Here is a 23320-nt window from a genome sequence, read left to right on the forward strand (position 1 = left end):
TCTGGGAATACTTGGTTGTTTCAAATGTGAAATATTATTTTCCAAATTAGTGATGAATTTTCTTCACGAAATGCTAGAGGAGTTGGAATCTTACAATATTACAGTGTACTAGCCTTGTTTACATACACACTACAGAAATGTGGAGTAAATAGATAAAAGTAACCAGAAAGAAGTGTATCAATATTTGGTATAAAGCAATGAGTGTATATGCATGTAACAGAGCAAGTGTATCAATGTGTGAACCGACAACTAATAATATATACAGTAGGACATAAACAAAGAAAAAAAAATGGAAGTATAAGCACACATAATATTCATCATATCTCCGAATTATGATCCAGAACAGCAATGAGAATTACTGTATGTTTTCTGAAAAACAACATATAGTAGACAAATAAAATCAACGTACCCACTTTAAAAAAACAAAATACTCCCTCCGTCCATAAAAAATAGGGCACATTTATCATTTTTTGTTGTCCACGAAAAATAGGGTACATTCAAAAAAGGAAAGTTTTCAATAAATTATCTCTTACTTTTTTCCCTTCTCTCTTGCTTTATCAATTCTACATTAAAACTATGTCATTCATAAAGTGCCCTATTTTTCGTGGACAGAGGAAGTAAGTATACTAAATAAAATCAACTTACCCTAGAGTAGAACCAAGCAAATTGAAGAGTGAGTAATAATGAGTATCATCTTAATAGGCATCATATATAGTAGTAGTATTAACCAAGGAGGAGGAGACATGGTGCTCCACCTCACCCAATTAAAGACCCCGGTGACCAAAGGGTGGCTCTGATCGGGCTTGCTCCGTGGGTACGAGTTTTCATAGTCGAACAACAAGATTTGGATACCCTCTGCAGCACACACTCCATTGCATAATTGGGGTTGTCATCAATCAGTAATTTTGCACACAACAACCTGCACTACCACCACACATATAAACATACTTGATTTCAGAAAATTATATATACTTCTAATTAGCTATAATTAAATTGTACGCACTTGCAAATCTCATATTTGGAACGAAAGGCACCCTCTATAGAGCAGTGGTTCCCAAACTCATTACAATTATAGTAATTACTATTACACATTACAATTATAGTAATTATTATCATTAAAGTAATTATTAGGAGTATTCATTATTAGGGTAAATTGCCTAAAAAGGCACAAATTTTGGGGAAAGTTTAGTTTTTCCAACAAACTATAAAAGTTGCGGCTAAAGTCACGAACTTTACCGGGTCGTGCAAATTTCCCAAACTATCCGATCCAACGGCATATTTCCGTTAAAAACTTATCCCACGTGGCATGCCGAAGGCATGACTTGGAAATATTTCTAGCTTAACCCTAAACTCGGGTAATATAACCTCTTTTTGGCTGATTTTGAAAGCGCAACCTCAATTCAAACGACGGAAAATGTAATCGACAAGAGTGAAACCGTCGAAAAACGGTTTAGGGATGAAATCGGCGACGTGTAAAGAAGATTCAATAAAAAAAGCATAAAACGACGTCGTTTTGTGCCCAGTCAGAAATTTTGTCAAGTCACGCCTCCGGCATGCCCGTGGGATAAGTTTTTAACGGAAATATGTCGTCAGGTCAGGTAGTTTGGGAAATTTGCACGATCCGATAAAGTTCGTGACTTTAGGCGCAATTCTTATAGTTTATGTAAAAAACCAAACTTTTTCCAAAGTTTATAATTTTTTAAGCAATTTACCCTTATTATTATTATCCAAGCATTTTCCACTAAATTGAGTTTGGGAACCACTACTCTATGGAGGGTGCCTCCCGTCCCAAATATGAGGTTTGCAAGTATGTATGATTTAATTATAACTAATTAGGAGAATATAGAATTAATTTTTTGAAATCAAGTATGTTTACATGTGTGGAAGTGGTGGTGCAAGTCACTGTGTGCAAAACTATTGATTGATGACAATCCTAAGTACGCAATGGAGTGTGTTGTGGAGGGTATCCAAGTCTTGCTGTTCGACTACGAAAACTCGTACCCGTGGAGCAATACTGATTAGAACCACCCTTTGGTCACCAAGGTCTTCAATTGGGCTGAGGAGGAGCACCATGTCTCCACCTAGCTCCTTGGTTAATACTAGTACTACTCCTGCTATATGTGATCCGCGGCAAAAAAAACCACAAATCTATTCAAATCTCCGACCAAACAAAACACCATAAACATTATCGCGGTTACTATTATGTACCTTCGTCGACATCCACAACAATCACAACTTCTTTGGTAGAATCCATTGTTTTGATATCCTTAGCTCTGAATTGTAATGAAATAATTGTAGCAGTTACACTTTCCCACACCTTGTATTTATAGTGCGTCAAACATCACATCTCATTTTTATATGGCATGTGTTTTCGGTTTTTGTGTTTGGTAGGAGTCTTACTACTCTAATGCATTTATTAATGTAACTTTTTTACTTTACATCGGGCAAATTACCTAAAAAGTCATAAACTTTGGGGAAAGTTTGGTTTTTTCCACAAACTAATAAAGTTGCATCTGAAGTCACGAACTTTATCGGATCGTGCAAATTTCCCAAACTACCCGTTCTGACGACATATTTCCTTTAAAAACGTATCCCATGTGGCATGCCGGAGACGTGGCTTGGCAAAATTTCTGATTGGGCACAAAACGACGTCTTCTTTACACGTCGCTGATTTCATCCCTAAACTGTTTGTCGACGATTTCACTCTTGTCGATTACGTTTTCTGTCGATTGAATCGGGGCTGCGCTTTCAAAATCAGCCAAAAAGAGGTTATATTACCTGAGTTCATAAATTTTGCCAAGTCACGCCTCCCGCATGCCACGTGGGATAAATTTTTAACCGAAATATGTCGTCAGGTCGGGTAGTTTGGAAATTTGCACGATCCGATAAAGTTCGTGACTTTAGGCGTAACTTTTATAATTTGTGAGAAAAAACAGTTATGCCTCCGGCATGCCACGTGGGATAAGTTTTTAACCGAAATATGTCTTCGGGTCGAGTAGTTTGGAAATTTGCACGATCCGATAAAGTTCGTGACTTAAGGCGTAACTTTTATAATTTGTGAGAAAAAACAGTCACGTCTCCGGCATGCCACGTGGGATAAGTTTTTAACCGAAATATGTCGTCAGGTCGGGTAGTTTAGAAATTTGCACGATCCGATAAAGTTCGTGACTTTAGGCACAAGTTTTATAATTTGTGAGAAAAACCAAACTTTCCCCAAAATTTATGATCTTTTAGGCAATTTACTTTTTACACCTTACTTTCTAATTAAGCGAAACTTCAATTAATTAAGAACCGTATAATACTAATAATACTACTCATGCTATATAATTAGGTGATGCCACAACTAAACTTGTTTTCAATACATGTTATACTAGTGTGGTGGTAAAATTGCTACATGGAGTAATAACCAAACAACAAACATTGGTTTATACCCTAATGGAATCCAGTTTTATTTATAGGGAGTATTTCTTTGATATTAGTATGTTATCGCATGCCAACTAAAGTACACATTGTATATGATGTTAGTCATCAAGAAAGCAATGTGATTTTAAAGGTTTTTGTGAAAATACCACTGATCCTTTCTCAATATTATTTGTTTTTCAATTATGTCGCACCTTTTAACAATAGTTACTGTATGCGATTTCGCACATGAGAGAGGGTAAAATTGGGTGTTTTCTTCCCCCTTATCCTCTTGACAATAACAGTATGCAAAAAGTACTATGATATTATGTTAATTTTTACAATAAAAAAGTAAGTACTATATAAAGTTTGACTCTTGTTGTCCATTGGATAATAAAAGAGGTAGGAGTATAACTTTAATAATAATGACAACAATAAATGTATAAATAAAAACTTGTTTTCTTACCAGGTCTTGTAGACTTACACGAGATTTACTATTTATATTAAAAAAATAATGAATTGTGATTAATTGGAATATAATTTCAATAAAAAAAATAGTACTCCTACTAACAATTTATATTTTTAAGACTAAAATACTCCCTCTGTCCCATTAGAAATGCAACGTTTTCCTTTTTGGGTTGTCCTACTAAAAATAAAACGTTTCCTAAAATGGAAACATCACTTTCTCCATTTTTTCCTCTCTCCTACTTTACTCTCTCTTCATCAACTCACAAAACAACACTGCATAAAATCCCGTGCCGGAAATCAAATGTTTCATATTTATTGGGACGGAGGGAGTATTTGTGTTTACAATATTTTGGGCCTAATAAATTTTCTTATCATAGCCCAATTCTTTTTCTTAAAGAAGGAACTTGTTGTGAGCCCAAATCATCTTTTTATTTCTTCTTCTTGACCCACTTTAGATCTGCAACCCAATCTCCAATTGTACAACGCCACTTGATTCAACAATTTCTGTTTTGGAGATTTCTTCTCTGATTTAGAAATTGGAATTTTGAGAGAGAGGTGGAAAGGAGGAGAACGATTCCAACTCCTTTTCACATTGGGCCCAAAAGAATTAAATGGGAATTGGGCCAACTAAATTAAAGTGTTGGGCTGTGAAAGTTTTTATTAAATGATGGCCAAGATAATTAATCTGGGTATTGGGCCCATCGAGATAGGAGGTGCGGGCTGCTCTAAATTGATGTTGTTGTATCAAGATTAATCAGTCGTGAAGGATTGAATATTTTAGTTTGTAATGATAAAATAAATAGCGTTCCGAGATTTTAAAGCTAATGTTGTGTACAAAATGTTTTTCATAACTTAATATCTACTACTATCTTCGTCCCTGAAAGTTTGACACAGTTTACCATTTCGATTCGTCTTTAAAAGTTTGACACACGTTCACATTTTACCATTTTTGGTAGTGGACCCTTACTAACTCATTCCTACTCACATTTTAGTAGGACCCACATCCCACCAACTTTTTCAACTCACTTTCCATACATTTCTTAAAATCTGTGCTGGATCAAAGTATATCAATATTTGGGGGACGGAGGTAGTATTATTTTACCATTTTTGCTTTTTTTTGACATTATAACATGTTGAAATGTGATTGCTTTTCTTGTAGTATATATCCAATAATGTTATAACTTCCCATTTTGACTATATTCTGTCTTGCATCTTTGATAAAATATCATGTCACAGCACACACCTTAAGCTAAAAAATGTAGAGATCAATTACCACATTTCCACCCATGCAATAAATATACCATTAATTAAAGCATTAATCTTTTACATAAATCATGAAGATTGAACCATCACCACTAACTATTCCAAGAAATAATCACATCTCAACCTCGAAGAAGCTAAAAAAATGAAGTCTATGTGCAAAAGAAGCCAAAATTGCCATCATCAAAGTTGAGAGCATAGCTCAAAGGATCATAGCAGAAGCTGAAATCAGTCTTCTCCTTCTTCTTCATCATCATCATCGTCTTCACTCTCAACACCAATCTCTTCAACATCTTCTTCCCATAAACAACTGCCCCTCCTTCCCCCATTTCTAGGCCTATGTGTGTCTGAAAGAGCTGTCTCTAATTCTTTGTTGGGACAGGGAAAAAATGGTGGTCTTATTGTTATATAGGAAAAGTGTGTGTGGGTTGAGTGGGGAGTGTGGGAGTTGCAGAGCAGTGTGACAGTCACTTTTATTTGGACAGTTATTAGTAGTGTGTGTGGATTGAGAAATGGAGAGAGACAGATGATAATGTTTCTTGTGGCGTCTCTGTCCATTTTTCTGCTTTGCCATTTTCAGATTTCTTGCTTTTGTATGTCAACTTTTGCAGCAGGTTTATGTTTTCACTTGTTAATATGTTGCTGAAGCATGAATACTTAAATCACTTGAATTTAATGTTATTTATCTTATTGTATTTTTAATAAGGGAAATTGACATGTAATTTCAACTTTAGATTCGGTTGACTTTGATCAGTCTCATGTAGTTCAAATCCTACAAATTGGAGTATAATTCTTTTACAAATTTCAACCGTCGAGAAAGTCCAAATGGCAAATACTCAAATTTGGGTGTGCCGAGTCGTGAACAATATCAATCTGACTTTCACACAACGGTGAGATGCCAACAAACAACACCGTTTCAAGGCTACTTAAACGATAATATTTTGAAAATCAAATGTTTTTTCCATGTTGAAAAACCCTGCCTCCAATTTCATCCATAAAAAGTTTCGTAACACAATTGTAAATTGGGGTAAAATTATAATTTTAATCGTATTGTTTAAAAGTTGTGAGATCAACCTAAAGTCAATAAAAATTATGTACTACTAAAATTTAACTATGTGGATGATTTTCCCTTTTAATAATTATAAACTATTACAAGTAATTTAGCAATATTCTTAAAACTATCTCTTATTTATTATTATCACGTCGTCCCAATTCTTTTTGGATAACAGTCAGAAGGCCAAGATATATTATTCTTATTGATGATGGAAAATGCCTGTATTTTTGTGGAAATGCTTATTGGCTTCATTCTTGAAGAGGGTATGAATATCTTCTTCTTTATTTAGAATTCTGTTTTTATATGTAAAGGCTTATTAAATTTGTCACAAGCATAAGAATCTTTTTTCTTATATAGAGAATAAGGTCAAGATCTAATTTCATTTTCTCACCCAAAAAGACCAAAAATTATTCTGATTTGAGGGCCTGCTTTTTGGCCTACTTTTTTCTTTCTTATGTCATTTTCTTTTGCCAACTTTTCTTCTTTGCACTCTCCTGGACTATATTATGGCCAATGGGTAAATAAAAGGGATAGCTTTAATAATAATATAACAATAAAATGTACTAGTATAATATTAAAACTGTTTTTTTTTTTTTGTATAAAATACAATGTCTTGCACTAAAGTTATCAACTTAATTGAGATATTTGGAGTATAGACTTTGGTTCAGTTATATTTAACTACAATAAAGTATTATTTTAACCCTACTAAAATTTATTCCTAATCATTAGTACTTTATTGGAATATATCTCCTTCCATCACTACCAAAAGACTAATGAGAAAGATATATAGAAAAAATGATTGGAGCATTATAAGTGAAGAATAAGATTGATTAGAGAAACTTACTGCAGTAAATAAAACTGAATTAATTTTTGTGAACAAATGAAACAATTGGACTATCGATTATGGACCAAGGCATTATATTATTTGAGGTCTAAACTATAAGAGGTCTAAACTTATATTTTCAGTTCAATAAGCTCTCAAATCTTATAGCACGTATAATTAATTAATCCATGCATTGATAGTTATTGTTTCTTTATTCACTTTATTATTTGAAGAATTTCTTATTTCCTCATATGATTAAGTGGTAGCATACAAAAACAACCAATGTTTTATAATTGAGATTAAATTAATCTTTAGATTTTTCTTGAATTTATTGACATATGTAACTTGAGAAAACATTTTGTAGGTGTTTTATTAGAAAATAATTTTGTATCGACTGGTTGACCTTTTAATAATTTGAAGTCGCAAACCCAATTTGGGAAATAATAATCATATCATAGCATTTCAACTTTGTCTGTTTAACAAAAAATAAATAAATAATTAGAAATATTTTTTGAAATTATGCTAAAAGTTAAAGACACAAAACTAATACTAACATTTCTTATCTTTAGTTAAAACAACACTGTTCTACGTGTTGAGATATAAAAAAGTATTTAAAAAAAAAAAACTTTCCCCAAACTACTGAGGCAAATTAATCACTAAATTTGTATAAACAATGAAAATTGGGAAATTGACGCTATGCTATCAATTCAAATGGGCTATTTTCTCATTGGATATGAAAGCCCATTTTGACAAAGGAAGGATAAACCATTCAGATGGGCTCCCATTTGAAGTTAAAACCTTTTTGTCTTTGGTAGTCGAACAAGAATTTATCATGATAATAAATAAATAGGATAAGATAAGTTATTTAATTTTATATGAATAAAATGAAATGATTCAGTATTTTAGACAAACAAAACACATATTTTAACCATATATTTGGTATATTAATTCGTATTAGGTTTCAATTGTAATTGTACAAAAATCGTCAAGTAGATCTTAATCAAAATGGAAGAGAAAATTTTTTTTAGAACAATAAGACAACTCAAGTTAAAATCGTAATTGGACTCTTAATGTACTCCTAGTTCATAAACTTATTTAGGTTTTATTTAACACATCAAATTATAAAAAAGCATAACGAAAAAGTAACATAGCTAAGAAGTACTCCCTCCGTCCCATATTAATGATATACTTGTGTTTCTGCACTCGTTTTTATAAAAATAATAGTAAATATTTAAAGTGGGAAAATGGTAAAATTAGTAAAAGAATAATAGAGGGAAGACTCTTCTCTACATCTCTACATTATTCTTTCTCTTAATTTACCATTTCCTTATTTTAATTATTTATTACTCCCTCCGTTCCAAGATATCAGACTCGTATACGGTGGGATCATGAATAGTTAAGAGATGAGACGGTTAAGAGACGGATAAGAGACAGAGATGCGGATGGCCTTAACGAGCCTAATTTACAGTAGTATAAAATTGGATACCATTATTAAGCGAACAATATGGAGTACATAAATCACGCAACAAGTCCCAAATTGAGAATACCCCATGCGGTTTCCGGCCACGACTTCTCCTTGGCCTTCATGAGCAGCACCCTACCCCACGCCACCCACCCCTGCCACGTCATCCTCTTATCCCACGGACTCCCCCAGTCCACCAGCAACCTCAGCCCCCTCTCCGCCGCCTCCTCCGCCGCCTCGAACTCCCCTTTCCCCAAATATATCTGCGCCAACACCACATACCCTTCCCCCACAAACGGATTCCTCGCCACGCTCTCCACCAGCATCTCCTCTGCCTTATCCACTCCCATCTCCGCCGCGCCGCACACCGCCTTCCAGTACAGATCCCTCGCCGCGATCTGCTCCTCCGGATCCACAACTTTCCTGCAATTATCGAACACCGGCGGCACCACCAGCTCCAGATCTCCGTCTCTATCCGCGTGATTCTCAGCGTTTTTGAGGTAGATCTCCTCTTCTCTCACCAACAGAGTGTAGATCGCCGCCATTCTCGAGGCGGAGTTCATCCACAGCCCTGGCCTGCCGTCGCCTGGCCATAACGAGGTGAGAACGCTGTTGCCGAAGAATTCGAGCTTGCCGTCGCGGTTATCGAATAAACCGTCCTGGAAGCTGAAGAGCTGATCGCTGAAATCGGCGATCGTCATCATGAGGAAAGTCGCCACCAGCCGCCGCGAAATCACCAAATCCTCGCCGGTTTTGATGTGCTTCACCGTCATCCCCTCCGCCGGACAGATCGATCGGAGCTTACTCCGCCAGATCTCGTCATCTCCGACCTCTCCGCCTCCGCGGAGCTTCTCGATCGAGATCTCCGACGATCGGAGGTGCTCGATCAGCTCGGAATCGGCGTACCTGAAGAGGAGGAGGTCGTGGATGAGAGACTGGCGAGGAACGACGCAGAAGAGGTGGATGAGGCGCTCGGCGGCGGCGCCGACGTGGCCGCGGACGGTGTCGCGGCCGGTGGAGGAGGGCGGGAAGATGGCGAGGTTGACGTAGGAGTTGGAGTAGGCGGAGTGGAAGAGGCCGCAGAGGCAGACGGCGTCGGGAGCGTTCCAGAGCTTGAGGATGCGGTAGACGCCGATTAGGTGGTCGAGGAAGCTGCCGTGCTTGTGCCAGCACTCGCCGGCGCCGGCGGCTTGGAGGACGGAGACGAGGCGGGGTAGGTTTTCGTCGACGGCGTGGAGCTCGCCGCGGAGGAAGGGGCGGGCGGAGGAGAGGAGCGATTCGAGGTTGAGGTGGTCGGCGGGGCGGGGAGTGGTGGGGGACGGCGGCGCCATGGATGGTGGTTGAGAGAAGCGAGGGAGGATTTGTTTGGGGGAGATTGGAAGTTTTCAAGTATGTAGAATGGATAAGGTTCGGAAATGCAGCCGGGAAGTTACGTGTTGTGATCTCCCCCTTAAAAACCTGGATTTCGTAACAAGACAAAAATATGCCATGCAAACCAAATACTCCACTACTACAATATTTAATTTTTTTTCTTTAATAAGTTTATCTCCTATCATATTCACATTGTCACAACAGGAGTGTTTCTTTTCATGTAGTAGTATTTTTTAATAATAATATCATAAAAGTAATTAAAACAGTATTCCAGAAGCAAAAAAAAAAACAAAATACTAGTAGTACTTAAAGCATCTCCAATGGCTTTAGGCTGGCTAGCCACACTCTCTTCCTGCCACGTCATCAGCACTAAAAATCCATCTGCCACATCATCATTTTAATCAAATAGGCTACCCTAAGGCTAGCCACATGCTAGCCGCAATAAAAATAATTAAAAAACAACTATATTTACAGAATTAAACACAAAATACGGAATTAAATTTACGACACATATACGGGAAAAATTCGTTAATTTTATTTAAATAAAAAAAAGTACGTTAACTAAAAATCAAAAAAATTACATAATAAAAAAAAATCCGGGCTTCCACACACGAGCCACCGCCCCACTCTACTCCTCACTAATTTATTAAAAAAATACATTAAAAAATGCAATAAAAATGCAATAATTTTATATAAATTAAAAAAAAGGTCCATCCTAAAAAAAATTACAAAATTAAAAAAAATTCATAAAAAATACATTAAAAATGCGATAAAAAAATGCATAAAAAAATACATTAAAAAAATGCAATAAATAAATAAAATACATTAAAAAAATGCAACCGGCTAGTCGAAATTGAGCCTACAATGGCGGCTAGCGGGATCGGCCAGCAGTCGGCTAGCGCCCGCAAATCAGCTAGAGCTCGCCGATCGGCTAGCCGAAATGCCGCTGGCCGGTTCCAATGGTTCGGCTAGCCGACCGGCTAGCGACGCGAATCGGCTAGCCGATGGGCTAGCCGCTATTGGAGATGCTCTTATGAAATGTTGGGATAAATTGAAAATTAGAGAAAATGTTACTATTCGTATCAGATATTGTAAACTACTAAAACTGAATAGAATGAAAGAAGTGATTATACGAAAGAAGAGATTTTTTCAGTAATTTAAAAATTAATAAGTACTCCTTAGTTTAGTAAATATATTGCACTTTTTCTATATATGCATATAGAATATACTTTTACAGGTATGGATCTCCACCGCACCAACTTTGATTTGCATGTAACAACCATACTACCAAAAGGATAAGGACTACAAAATGTGAATTTTAAATGGTAATCAAGTTTTCTCAGATATATAGTACTTAAAATCTCATAATAATTCATCCAAGGATTTAGAAAAGAATATTTTTTACACATAAAATATTGAAACATTACTATAAGTAACGGTTTAAATTTTTAAAGCGAGATATATGCTACAAAAATGCCGCAAAATTGGAATTTAAGTATCGAAATACAATATGCTTGTTAGCTGGATGTCGTTCTCGGCTAAATATTATTACTAGTATATTATTTGGTCAATTTTTATTATTTGGAAGGATTTGGTACGTTTTGATTTATTTTCGTAGTATCACCACATATGTAGAATACTTCATTATAATTAAAAATGAATTAAATAAATTATTTATCATTTTCTCTTTGCAATCTCTTCATAAACCAATCTCTCTCTTTAGATACACGCGAAAATTAATTCATAATTGAAGTACGTATCGATGTGCACTGGCGGACGGAATGTAGAACTAGGGGGGACGGTGGTACCCCCATTTTTTTTTTCTTTTAATGCTATTATTTTACCTATATTATTCTTAATGATAATTTTAATACTATATCTCCAATTAAAATTTGTAAGGTAATCTCGTGTCGGATTGAAACCTAAATTATGCCGCCTAGGAAATAGTGATGTGGCGATGATATATATATGCCGCCTCATTTTAGTTTTATTGTCCAATTATGAATATGATACAACATTTAATTAATATCTCCTGGCGCACTTTTTTTTTGAATTCATATTATAGTCATTAAATTGTATACCCCAATTTATTTTTAGATAGTAACACATGAGTATATTTTCTATGCTAGTAATAGTTTATATTATGTCTGTGTTATTAAGTTTTACAGTAATTATAATTTTGGTCGGACACTTAGAATTCATATAATTTTGTTTTGTTATGATTTTGGATGAATATGCACAAATAAATTAAAAGGAACGAATAAATAGTTTGATATTTGACAATTTGTTTTCATTGCAAAATATATTTTTAAGTTTCCGGTGACCAATGTAGTCACTCGCTTTGAAGAAATGAGGATTCGTGGAATAATAAATAATTATGTGATTTTTTTATTAATCTATTACTCTAAAATTAAACAATATTGCAATGTGTAATATTTTAGCAATATTTTTTTTCACTATTATATACTCCCTCCGTCCCAAGGAAGATGACCCCTTCCTTGGGCGGCACGGGATTTTATGCAATTTTATTTTGTGTGTTAAGTGGAGAGAGTAAAGTAAGAGAGAGAGAATAAAGTAGAGATAAAGGGATTTCCATTTTAAGTAATGGGTCATCTTGATTGAGACTAACCAAAAAGGAAAGTGAGCCATCTTCAATGGGACGGAGGGAGTACTTACTATTTACACTATTCGCATCCGCAAATCAAAAATCTTGAATCCGCCACTGTCGATGTGGTTAACGCTTCAAAGTTTTTGTAAAAAATCAATAGACAGCGGTAACATCAATGTTTATGTTCGTCCAAAATAAATTAACATGTCATTTTTCAGCTAAAAATCAATCGACAACGATAACATCAATGTTCATGTTCGTAAATGAAGAACCATCATCAATTCTCTCAAAATATCTCTCATTGGTAAAAAAAAGCAGTACTTAATTTACCAGGATTATAAAGCGGGTGAAGGAATCATGTCTAGGGCCTGTAATATAAACGTAAATGTGAAAGCATCTTCCTGGAGTTTCTCGAACCTGCAATAGAATAGAATGGCAAATCAGAACAATATACCAATAAAGCATACGGTATAAATTATGAAATTGCAATACTTATTATATACGACTACGGTATAAATTATCCAAGAATTCAAATGAATCAGTGGCATTGATGATCTAAGCATTTATCTGGTTGTTAGAGTTATTGGAAGTTTCTGTAGGGAACTACCAACTACTACTTTGGAATATGACACTGCAAAAGGGCATACACTTAATGTCAATATAAGTTATATAAACATGACATCAAATGAATATGTTTTTTACTGAGTAGTTGAATAGGAATAAGTTCTTTTTTTTGTAAATAATGCACAAAAAGAATATGCATCACATCACCTTCCTGACTTCGAAAAGTGCCCTGCACCGAGTTCGCATTTAAAGAGTAGAACGTTATCATCAGTCTTGAAATCTCTCAACTTTGCCACAAACTTAGCAGGTTCGGAGTACATGACACGTGTATCTGCATAACATAAACAGAGTCCAGTTATACTGTGATCATAAAAATCTTGGTTCTGAGCAAAAAGGTCTTATTCTGGGTGTTCACTTTTCATGATTGATAAGATAGATGATATTTTTATCCTCATTACTAGGAGTTCTCCAATCACACCTTTCAATAGATTGGAATCACGTAGATTTGGCTCGAATTATAGGAGTAGGAGTTATCAAGGGCCTTCGGATACTCAAAACTTCAATACATCTGATCTATACTATTTTATCTATCTAGGTTAATCCTCAAACGTAAGCATGTCCTTAATCCTAAAAGGATCAAAAGAAAATAGGTTTGCATATCTAGCGAAGTCTATAAAATTGTCTTTTTATCGTAAGCCTTCGACGAGCTTGAAGGAAAACCATTCATATATAACTCCAATCTATGCTAATAAGAAATTGGACAAAAGAGAATGAACTCCTTAGCCTTTTTTATCTTGGTATGCTAACAAGAGCTGTAATTCTTTCCTGACCATAGGAACCCCCATACTTACCATTTAATCCGGCGGTAAATAGAATAGCTGGATAATCTTGTGCTTTAATCTGTAAAATAAATCCAAAAATTAGTGCAAATTATCATTTTCGATAAGCTGCACATTAACCGGTTATATATAGTTGCTTGCATTGATACGGTAAATCATGAAACATGATCTAGGTTCAAACTCACATTATCAACCGGGGAGTATGACTTCATGTAAAAGTAAAACTCTTCTTTTCGAGGATCACCCCATTCCTGTAACGAAGTAAGAAACGTAAGTTGACATGCTTTATCTGCAATTTATATTCCTCTCAGACAGAGGAATTTATAACATCGATCCTTAGATTAATGAAAGTGTAACAGCAAGTGATGAATTAATACTGAAATTACTGTGCGATTCTACTTTTAAAATATTTTATTATAACATTTTATCCTTGAATTATTTCTGTTAAATATTTCGAGAAGGTTCAACTAAAGAAGCAACTATGCATATATCCGAAAAAACGAAATGAAGCCAACACCCTGAATAGCAGCCTCACCTCCCACTCTGAAGTTGTAAGAGGGATTGTCGGATCAAGCATAGTAGTCAATACATCAACAAAAGCCACCCCACCCACAGCAGCCTTAAATAAATCAGGCCGCATGTTAATAACAGCACCAATTAGCAAGCCACCAGCACTTCTTCCCTCGATGCAAAGTTTTTCCTTCGAAGAGTACTTCTTTTCTATCAAATATTCAGCACAAGAAATAAAATCCGTGAATGTATTCTTTTTCTTAAGCAGTTTTCCATTTTCATACCACGGTCTCCCCATTTCACCCCCTCCACGAACGTGGGCAACAGCAAAAATGAAGCCCCTGTCTAACAAAGACAACCTTGACGCCTTGAAATACGGATCTACGCATATCTGTTAAAAATCAGTCAGTCAGAAGAAGAAGAATCAAGAGAGAGTTTTAAAGACTATGCCACCTAGAAAGACAGTCTTAACGCCTTCAAGGAGCCTATTGCTTCGTACAATCAATTCAGACAAACCTTTAATCGACATTTGATGGAGTCAAATAAATTACCACTTTTTGACCATTTGTTGCAACAAAACACCACTATTCTAACGTTTTAATTACGACCCCACCTTTGATTTGTACCAATTTTGACATTCCCAATCATTTAAGCATTGAACTGTATCTTGGATTTCGAAATAATGATGTTTCAGGAAGAAAAATTGCAAAAGAAAATAAAATGAAATTGGAAATGTCAAAACTCTCCACAAATCAAAAGGTGGAGTCATTAATCACTATTGAGATGTTTGAAAAGATGTTTTAAAATTGCAAAATAGGTAACGAAAATGTGCTCATTTTAGAAAATTAACCCATAGACGAATTACCTCATAGGAACCATAACCATATAGAAGTAATGGATCTGAACCATCAAGCTTCACTAGATCTTTTCTATAAACAATTGAAATGGGTATTTGAGTGCCATCGCCTGCAGTAGCCCACTGTCTTTCAGTTATGTAGTTGGTAGAATCAAAGCCTCCCAAGACCTGAAAAGGTGAGCAAACAATGAAACAATCATATGGGATGATGGGACAATTACCACTTTTGGCTTAAGAGCACTGATAAAAAATATACTCCTATTTAGATAAAACCAAGTTCATTTGATAGTTAAAACTAGTGAGCACATATGCAAAAGACTTTCTGGTAGCTATAACAGTGTTCCCAGGGAAGTCAAACCCCCACCCACCCACCCACAAAGGAAGAATAATATGTCCTATAAAAGGAAACAGGAAGACAGAGATAACAATCAATAGTTGATAAACACCCCAGCAACAACAAAGTAGTGTTTCTTTTATTCTACAGTTCATTTGTTTATTGTACATTATTTCATTTTATTTAAAAAATTATGGGGGAAAGAGGATGAAAATGGAATCATAAATAGATTTGCTATTGTAGGAAATGGCTATATAGCTTTGTGTAGAAACTAGAAACCAATTTAAAGAAGAATACAACACAAAAACACATTAAATAAAGTGCACATAGAAGGAAGGAAATGCAGTACAAATTCAAAGTATAAACAAGAGCAATGTGATTCAATGCCATACAGATAGTGATGTGTTTGCTTACAGTTTCAATCTTCTTGAGGACTGAAATCCCAGAGTCCATATCATAATCATAGACCGAAGGAGGTGTCCTCATTGAGCTATAACGATATCTCAAAATGTTAGAAGAGAACTGTGACTCCGAAGGATCCACTGAATATATAGGATCAATAAAATCCACTGTCCGGCCACCTTGAAGTTTTTCCAGTGGCTCTCCGACAGATGGAAGGCGATATATTGTTATCTTGGGCAAACCATTTTCACGCTCATAAACCACAAGATGATCCGCAAATAGTTGCATGTCCTGAATATTTACACTGGTAAAAGTACTAAAATGTCAGTTGACTTCATTATTAGATATCAACTGACAAAAAAAAAACCGCTGGAAGAGCTCTGTCTACAAATTATTAAAGTTCAACCTTAGATATATCCCAGTCTCTTGAACAATTTAGGGATTAACATGGAAGAGTTCCACTTTTCTTTCAAGCTAAACTGATAAATTGTGAACAGATGTATGCAAAAGCAAAATAATCAAATGGACAATTTTTCATCCCAGAGTCGTGGTATATTAATATGCTTAGATGTTCTGAATTATATTTCACACACAAATTTCCTAAGAAATTGTTGAAAGGACAGTCACTTTGTAATAGCTTTGAACTTGCAACAGAATAAACTGTTTTACATTTCTAAGTGGTGATCAGTTTAATGTCACATAGTTGAGAGGTTGACTATAAATACAAGAAAATATCATCATTTACATTCAAGGATGACTATCTCAATTGCACAAGTTTTTACCTAGGCCGGTGAGGTAGGATGACTGTGGCAGCTGAGGTATTATCTAGCGGACAAGCAAGTATTTCAGAATTGAAACACTCGTCACTTCTTCTCTTAATGAAAAAATGATTCCCACGATGACTTGCTGATGTGTCTATGCCATTCAACCGGGGTGTCAAGACAATTAGCCCACCTTCAGGCTTCGAGACATCAAGGTAAAAGACGAACTTTGTAGTTTTGCTCTCAGATTCAACAAATAGGAACTTCTTGCTCTCGGAAGAAGCAAGATTAAGAGAAAACATGTCATCCTTTTCATGATAAAGGCAATGGTCCAGAGATTGTTCAGTCCCCAGATTATGCAACCATACCTGCCAAAAGCTACATAAGATCACCAGTAGGTACACATTATTGGTGTAGCATATTAGGCTACACAAAATAATCAACAAACCCTGCACTGCCGTACCCTTTTCCTCAGCATCTACCTGTTATGTTTCCGAAGTGGTTTGTGATTAATATTTCCTTAGCTTTAGATTCGCTTTTCCACGGTAAGACTTAAGAGAGCTTGGGGACTTGATAATTTAAAATTCTACTAATAGACTACCCACTTCTCTTATTATAATATTGAAGCTACTTGCTATCCAATTTCAATATATCATGGCATAAAAAGTTTTTTCAATATATGGTGTTGAAAATTTAGCTTGATTATTATCAAAATGAAAACAATCATTTTGTTTCATACTCAATGTATATCATCCATATCATATGTTAGACTCAAGATACATACCTTGTCAGGCCGGAGGATCTCATCTCTAGTTGTGTAGACTAAAGCATCATCACCGGCCCATTCAATATCTGAGGTAACTCCAGACAAAGGCTTCCCTACTGGTGTTCGTGACTCGGCATCAATGACATAAACTGTGTAAATTTCGTCACCTTTAGTATCTTCTGCATAAGCTACCAGTTTATTGTTTGGACTAACCTGTAAATGAGATAAATGAATCACATAATAAGCAAGAACAAGAAACTTGCTGCTGTTAGGGAAAGTATATTGATAAGAAGAAACGAAAGGAACATATCAGAAGTGATTTTGCCTTGAAAGCACCAATAATGTAAAATCCATGTTGTTGAGCTTTAACATTTTCATCAAGAATGACATGCTCTGGAGGGGCATCGGATCCAGTTGACATGGTGTCATGAACAGATGTCGGTGCATTAGTATTAGCCACAAGGCGGCGGCAGTGTTGGGTATATTCTTTGCCCTCCAAGGTGCGTTTATAGTAATAATAGGGTCCCCTGCGTAAAGGCGCTGATATGTCATCCTCCTTCACGCGGCCTCTTATCTCACTATAGATCTGATCTTCTAATTTTTTGGTTCCTGAAGAACAAGCAACTAAACAGTTATAAACCTATTAAATGAGTACATAACTTATCTTATTGCTCTAATTTGAGGAATAACCTCACTTGGATAATTGTAAATGATAGATACTGCATAATTTAGCTATCACACTTCAAAACAATAGCAGTTTCTGAGGATCCTTGGATTGGATTATCAATTGGAAATTGGGTATCAAGATCGAGTCAAGTAATAGAAAACCTATCAGGACCCCACACCACTCCGCAAGCGCATATGCCATACATCCATATCCATCAATGGTTTATCCGTAATAACATTATATAAGCAGGAGGACCATATAAACTTAGTCCATGGCACACATTCAGAACTCACAATGTAACAAACCAACATTGTTACTCAATCGCAATTCCCCCTCTATACCATCACCAAAAGCCAACTAATCAGCTAAATATAAACGGTTACAAACTTAATCGGAAAACCACTACCACAAGCTATAGACACCAGACCAGCATTTAACATATCCTCCTATTAAATTCGGTTGTATATACATCAAATATCGGAATATCGGTGAATTCATATCATTTACCATCAATAAAACCATAAAATCCTACAAATTAACGAGCTCTCTGAATGAGATGTGAACTGACCAGACATGATGTGGTCCACATAGGCATTCTCCCGACGAAGATGCTCCAAAACTTCGGGATCGGATCGAGAATCGTCGCGAAGCCAGTAGTAATTGTCGACTCTGACGTCGCCAAACATCTCCATCTCGTGCTTCACTTTCTTAGTCTTCGGAGGCTCCATTCTCGACGACGAGGAGGAGGAAGAAATTCCGCGGTTCGAGCTTCTCCTCCGCGAAGGAGATGAGGATTTGAAGAAGTTGTTGTTGGTGAAGAGGCGAAGTGTTCTGAGCGAAGAGAGTGCAGCTCTGGTTTGGAGTGTTGAGATTGAGAGTGATAACATGTGAAACGGCAGCTGATTAAGTCCGCTCATAGATTCTCGATTCCCCCCCCCCCCCCCCCCCCCCCCGCCGCATACATTTTGATTAATAATTTGATAGGGAACTGATTTTATATTCATGAAATTTGATACTAGTATTATTTATTTATTAATATGTTTCATAAAAAAAATGAATAACATATTGTCGGATTTTAATTTTTTATTTTATCTAGTAAGGTTAAATTTGTGGAATTTTATGTTTGAGTTGTTAGCGGAAAAGTTTTAGCTAAATTGGTATTTTGGTAAAGGATATGATGTCGTATTGGTGTCGTATCTTGAAGCATAATATAGTGTTTTCAGTAAATATGTATTTTACTCTGTGTCACTTTAGGCCATGGACCATAAGCGTCGCTATGCCGGTTTCCCACCAGCTTTATTTCTCGATCTTATCTATTATTAGAGCATCCGCAATGGTCGGCTAGCGACCGGCTAGCCGATTCGTCGCGCTAGCCGATCGGCTAGCCGAACCATTGCAACCGGCCAGCGCGAAATCGGCGAGCGCATCGGCGTGGGCTGGCCGATCGCTCGTCGCTAGCCGATCCGCTGGCCGATCGGCTAGCCGCCATTGCAGAGGCCCGATCGGCTAGCGATCGGCCAGCGGTATTTTCCGATTTTTTTTTTTTTTTTTAAAAATCATATATAAACGCGATTTTCGTTTCATTTTCATTTGCACCACTTGTTTTAACGAGTTTTCTCTCTCTCTAACTTTCTGTTCAAGAGCATCATCGAGCGATGGATCACAACAACGAGTCCAGTCCGGCGACGAGCGGCTCTCAGACTCCCACAGTACCCGTGGGATCTGGATGGGGGCAGATGGCCCCGGGATTTAACATCCCTTGGAATCAGATGATGGGGATGATGGCTGGTGCGCCGGGGGGGCGATGGGGGGGAACCAGGGGGGTATGCCGGGGGGTATGCCGTGGGGGATGCCGGGCGGCGGGCAGGGGAGCGGCGGGCAGTCAGCGCCCGGGTGGGGGGGTATGCCCCAGATGCAGCAGCAGATGATGTTGCAGCAGATGATGGGGATGATGTGGCAGGGGGGGATGCCGGGGGGGATGCTGCACGGCATGTATCCCGGGATGCCGGGGGGGTGCAGGGGTCACCGGGAGGGGACGCGGTATATCGGCCCTCGCTTGATTTTTTGACGGCTTCGTCTCACACGTCGACCCCGGTGGAGACGCAGTTCTCTGGCGATGACCTTCTGTCATTGCATGATATGGGGATCGATCTCGGGGACGATGATACTCCCGTTCGAGCGACGCCGGCCGCGCCGAGGAAGAAGACGAGGGGGAAGGGGAAGGGCAAGGCGGTCGGCGAGTCATCGCAGCCCACTGCCACCGGCCGGAGGAAGTGGACGGAGGATGAGTACGCCGCGGTGGCCAAGGGGTGGTTGGAGGTGTGCGACGATCCACTGGTTGCGAACAACCAGCGGGTCGTCAACATGTGGGCGAAGATCAGGGCTGCCTATAAGAACCACTGCCCGCACGGGAAGGACTTCAGCAACGAGGAGGTCCGGAAGGGGTGGGAGCGCATCAGGGCCGCAGTGGGCCGTTTTGCGAATTTGTACGCCAACGCCCTCCGTCAGCTCAAAAGTGGGCAGACTGAGGACGACGCCCGGAGGATAGCCGCGAGTCAGTTCCCCTTGGAGGGGAAGTATAAGGAGTTCACCTTCTGGGAGTGCTTCTTGTTGCTGAAGGGCTCGGAGAAGTTCCGGGCGGGGTGCGACGCTGGGTGGCCGAAGAAGCAGCGACTTAACTATAGCGGCGACTACAGCGGCAGCAGCGGCGGATCCCACGACCTCCCCCCGGATGCTGAGGAGTTTCCATCCCCTCCTTCATTTACTGGTCGCCCCCGCCCGGTTGGACAGAAGCGGGCGCAGCGGGCTGCGAGGGGCGGATCCCCCTATCGCCCCGCGAGGTCCAGTCCTCCGCCCTCCCAGCCGCCCCACTCGAGTACACTCTCCATTCGCGTAACCAAACGCGGGCTCAGATGTTACAGGTCTTCCGAGAGTGGAAGAACGCCACTGACCCCACGGAGAAGAGGATTCTTTTCGAGATGCTCGAGAGCATGCGTGCTGATTTAGAGATCGCGACGAGGAGGCTGGGGGGTTCCGACGTGGGCTCAGATACCACGGGTGGCGGCAGCGGCGGCGGCCACGAGGAGGGCGACGGCGACGGCGATGAGGAGTAGAGAGTGGCGGGGCTCGGGCGTTGAAGCCCTTTTTTTTTAAAAAAAAATCATGTACTTTTTTTTAAAAATCTTTGTACTTTTTTTTAATGGAATGGATTATTTTTCCCGTATATGTGTCGTAAATTTAATTCCGTATATCGCAATTTTAATTCCGTAAATGTAGTATATTTTGAATTGTTTTTATTGCGGCTGGCCTATGGCTGGCATAAATCTGACGTGGCAGGTGGTTTTTTTAGTGTTGCTGACGTGGCAGAGGAGAGAATGGCTGACCTATGGCTGGCCTATGGCTGGCCTATTAACCATTGCGGATGCTCTTAGTATGATTCAACTTCTCAAATTGCGTGTACCAATTTTTTTTCTCGATTCCTATTCGGTTACTAATTACAAAAAAATTAGATATCGGCCAATTTTGTTACATGATCGATTAATTCGAAACCCATTGAATGAAAAAATAGTGAGTTGCAAATCATTAATTCTTATGTTGGTTTGCATACATGGAATAGGTGTCATCTTTCAAAAAACAAAATTCGTGAGTATTTGCTGGCGAATGAGTAACCTTAAGTTGATTTTTGAAAATGTTGAGTTGTTTATTTATTCCAGTTGGAGCAAATAAAATTACAGTTTGCACTAGAGAATCAAAATCAAATCCAATTATTCCCTATTGTTATCCAAAATGGGCTCGAGGCCGCCGTTTATCCACTCATCTCAGTCAAAAGAGTTCAGAATCGAACATTAGAGCGATCGTAGACAAGAGTGTGAATAATGTAATTTTCTTATTACGGATTGAATTGACTACAAGAGAGAGCTATGGGCTAAGGATTGATTCGCCCCCCACACATTTCATTTTTTCACACACACCATTTCTCCAACCAAACATGAGATAGCCCAACCTCGTGCGGCCCAATATTTCAACCAAACACCCAAACTATGGAAAAAATCCAATCACAAAAATGCTTGAAAGGCCCATTTTAAAGACAAACAAACATGGTAGTCTTACACACTCCAATTTTTTAATGAACAACAAACATGGTAGTCTTAGAGCATCCGCAATGGTGTTTAGGCCAGCCATAGGCCAGCCATTCTCTCCCCTGCCACGTCAGCAACACTAAAAAATCCACCTGCCACATCAGATTTAGGCCAGCCATAGGCCAGCCGCAATAAAAACAATTCAAAATATACTACATTTACGGAATTAAAATTACGATTAAAATACGGAATTAAATTTACGACACATATACGGGAAAATTCATTAATTGCATTTAAAAAAGTTACATAGATAAAAAAAAAATTACATGCATAAATAAAGAAAAAAAACTATCGCCGTGCAATCCTCCGTGCCCACAACTCTTCAATTATATCCTTTTGGAGTTGAATATGAGCATCCACTTGGCGCATGTTGGCAAATTCCTGAAGGCGGCCGGCTTCATCGAGAGGTACCCCACGTCGTACACTAGGGGTGGCCGTTCCGTGGCTTGGACCGGCTTCATCGTCACTGACCCAACTAGTCAGTTGTACGCCTTCGTCTTCGACGATCATGTTGTGCAGGATAATGCAGGCGTACATTATCTGGGAAACGCATCCGACCTCCCACAAACGCGTTGGACCCTTAATTGCCGCCCATCGAGACTGGAGCACACCAAATGCGCGCTCCACGTCCTTGCGCGCCGACTCCTGTCGTTGCGCAAAGTAGGCCTTCTTTTCATTACTTGTTTGTCGGATCGTCTTCACAAAAACCGGCCACCGAGGGTATATCCCATCCGCCAAGTAGTAGCCCATATCATGTCGGTTGCCGTTGGCCACAAAAGAGACGGCTGGACCGACGCCCTGGCACTTCTCGTTGAAGAGGGGAGACGAGTTCAGGACGTTGAGGTCGTTGTTCGACCCGGCTACCCCAAAATACGCATGTCAGATCCACAGCCGGTAATCAGCTACGGCCTCGAGGATTATCGTGGAGTTCTTTGACTTGTAGCCGGTCGTGTAGGCCCCCTTCCAGGCAGTCGGACAGTTCTTCCACTCCCAATGCATACAGTCTATGCTGCCTAACATCCCGGGGAACCCATGCT

General features: G+C 38.4%; 2 protein-coding genes across 2 annotated transcripts; both read right to left on the bottom strand.

The window, feature by feature from the left end:
• Nucleotides 1–8441: 8441 nt before the first annotated feature.
• Nucleotides 8442–9942, bottom strand: LOC125215270 (uncharacterized). The gene has a single exon (XM_048116640.2). It carries the CDS (start codon nucleotides 9795–9797, stop codon nucleotides 8523–8525), a length of 1275 nt encoding a protein of 424 aa, XP_047972597.1. The 5' UTR covers nucleotides 9798–9942; the 3' UTR covers nucleotides 8442–8522.
• Nucleotides 9943–12547: 2605 nt separating this feature from the next.
• On the bottom strand, nucleotides 12548–19071 carry LOC125214992 (Prolyl oligopeptidase family protein). Its single transcript, XM_048116257.2, has 11 exons — nucleotides 18713–19071; nucleotides 17803–18086; nucleotides 17496–17690; nucleotides 16733–17079; nucleotides 15963–16254; nucleotides 15224–15382; nucleotides 14384–14749; nucleotides 14034–14099; nucleotides 13861–13909; nucleotides 13217–13340; nucleotides 12548–12862 (listed from the first exon to the last, which is right to left on the bottom strand). Exons 1-11 carry the CDS (start codon nucleotides 19059–19061, stop codon nucleotides 12781–12783), a joined length of 2313 nt encoding a protein of 770 aa, XP_047972214.1. The 5' UTR covers nucleotides 19062–19071; the 3' UTR covers nucleotides 12548–12780.
• Between the last annotated feature and the right edge of the window lie 4249 nt (nucleotides 19072–23320).

The sequence above is a fragment of the Salvia hispanica genome, chromosome 3, assembly GCF_029641045.1.
Source record: "Salvia hispanica isolate PSC_SH4W2 chromosome 3, Shi_PSC_v1, whole genome shotgun sequence".
NCBI classification, from domain to species: domain Eukaryota; kingdom Viridiplantae; phylum Streptophyta; class Magnoliopsida; order Lamiales; family Lamiaceae; genus Salvia; species Salvia hispanica.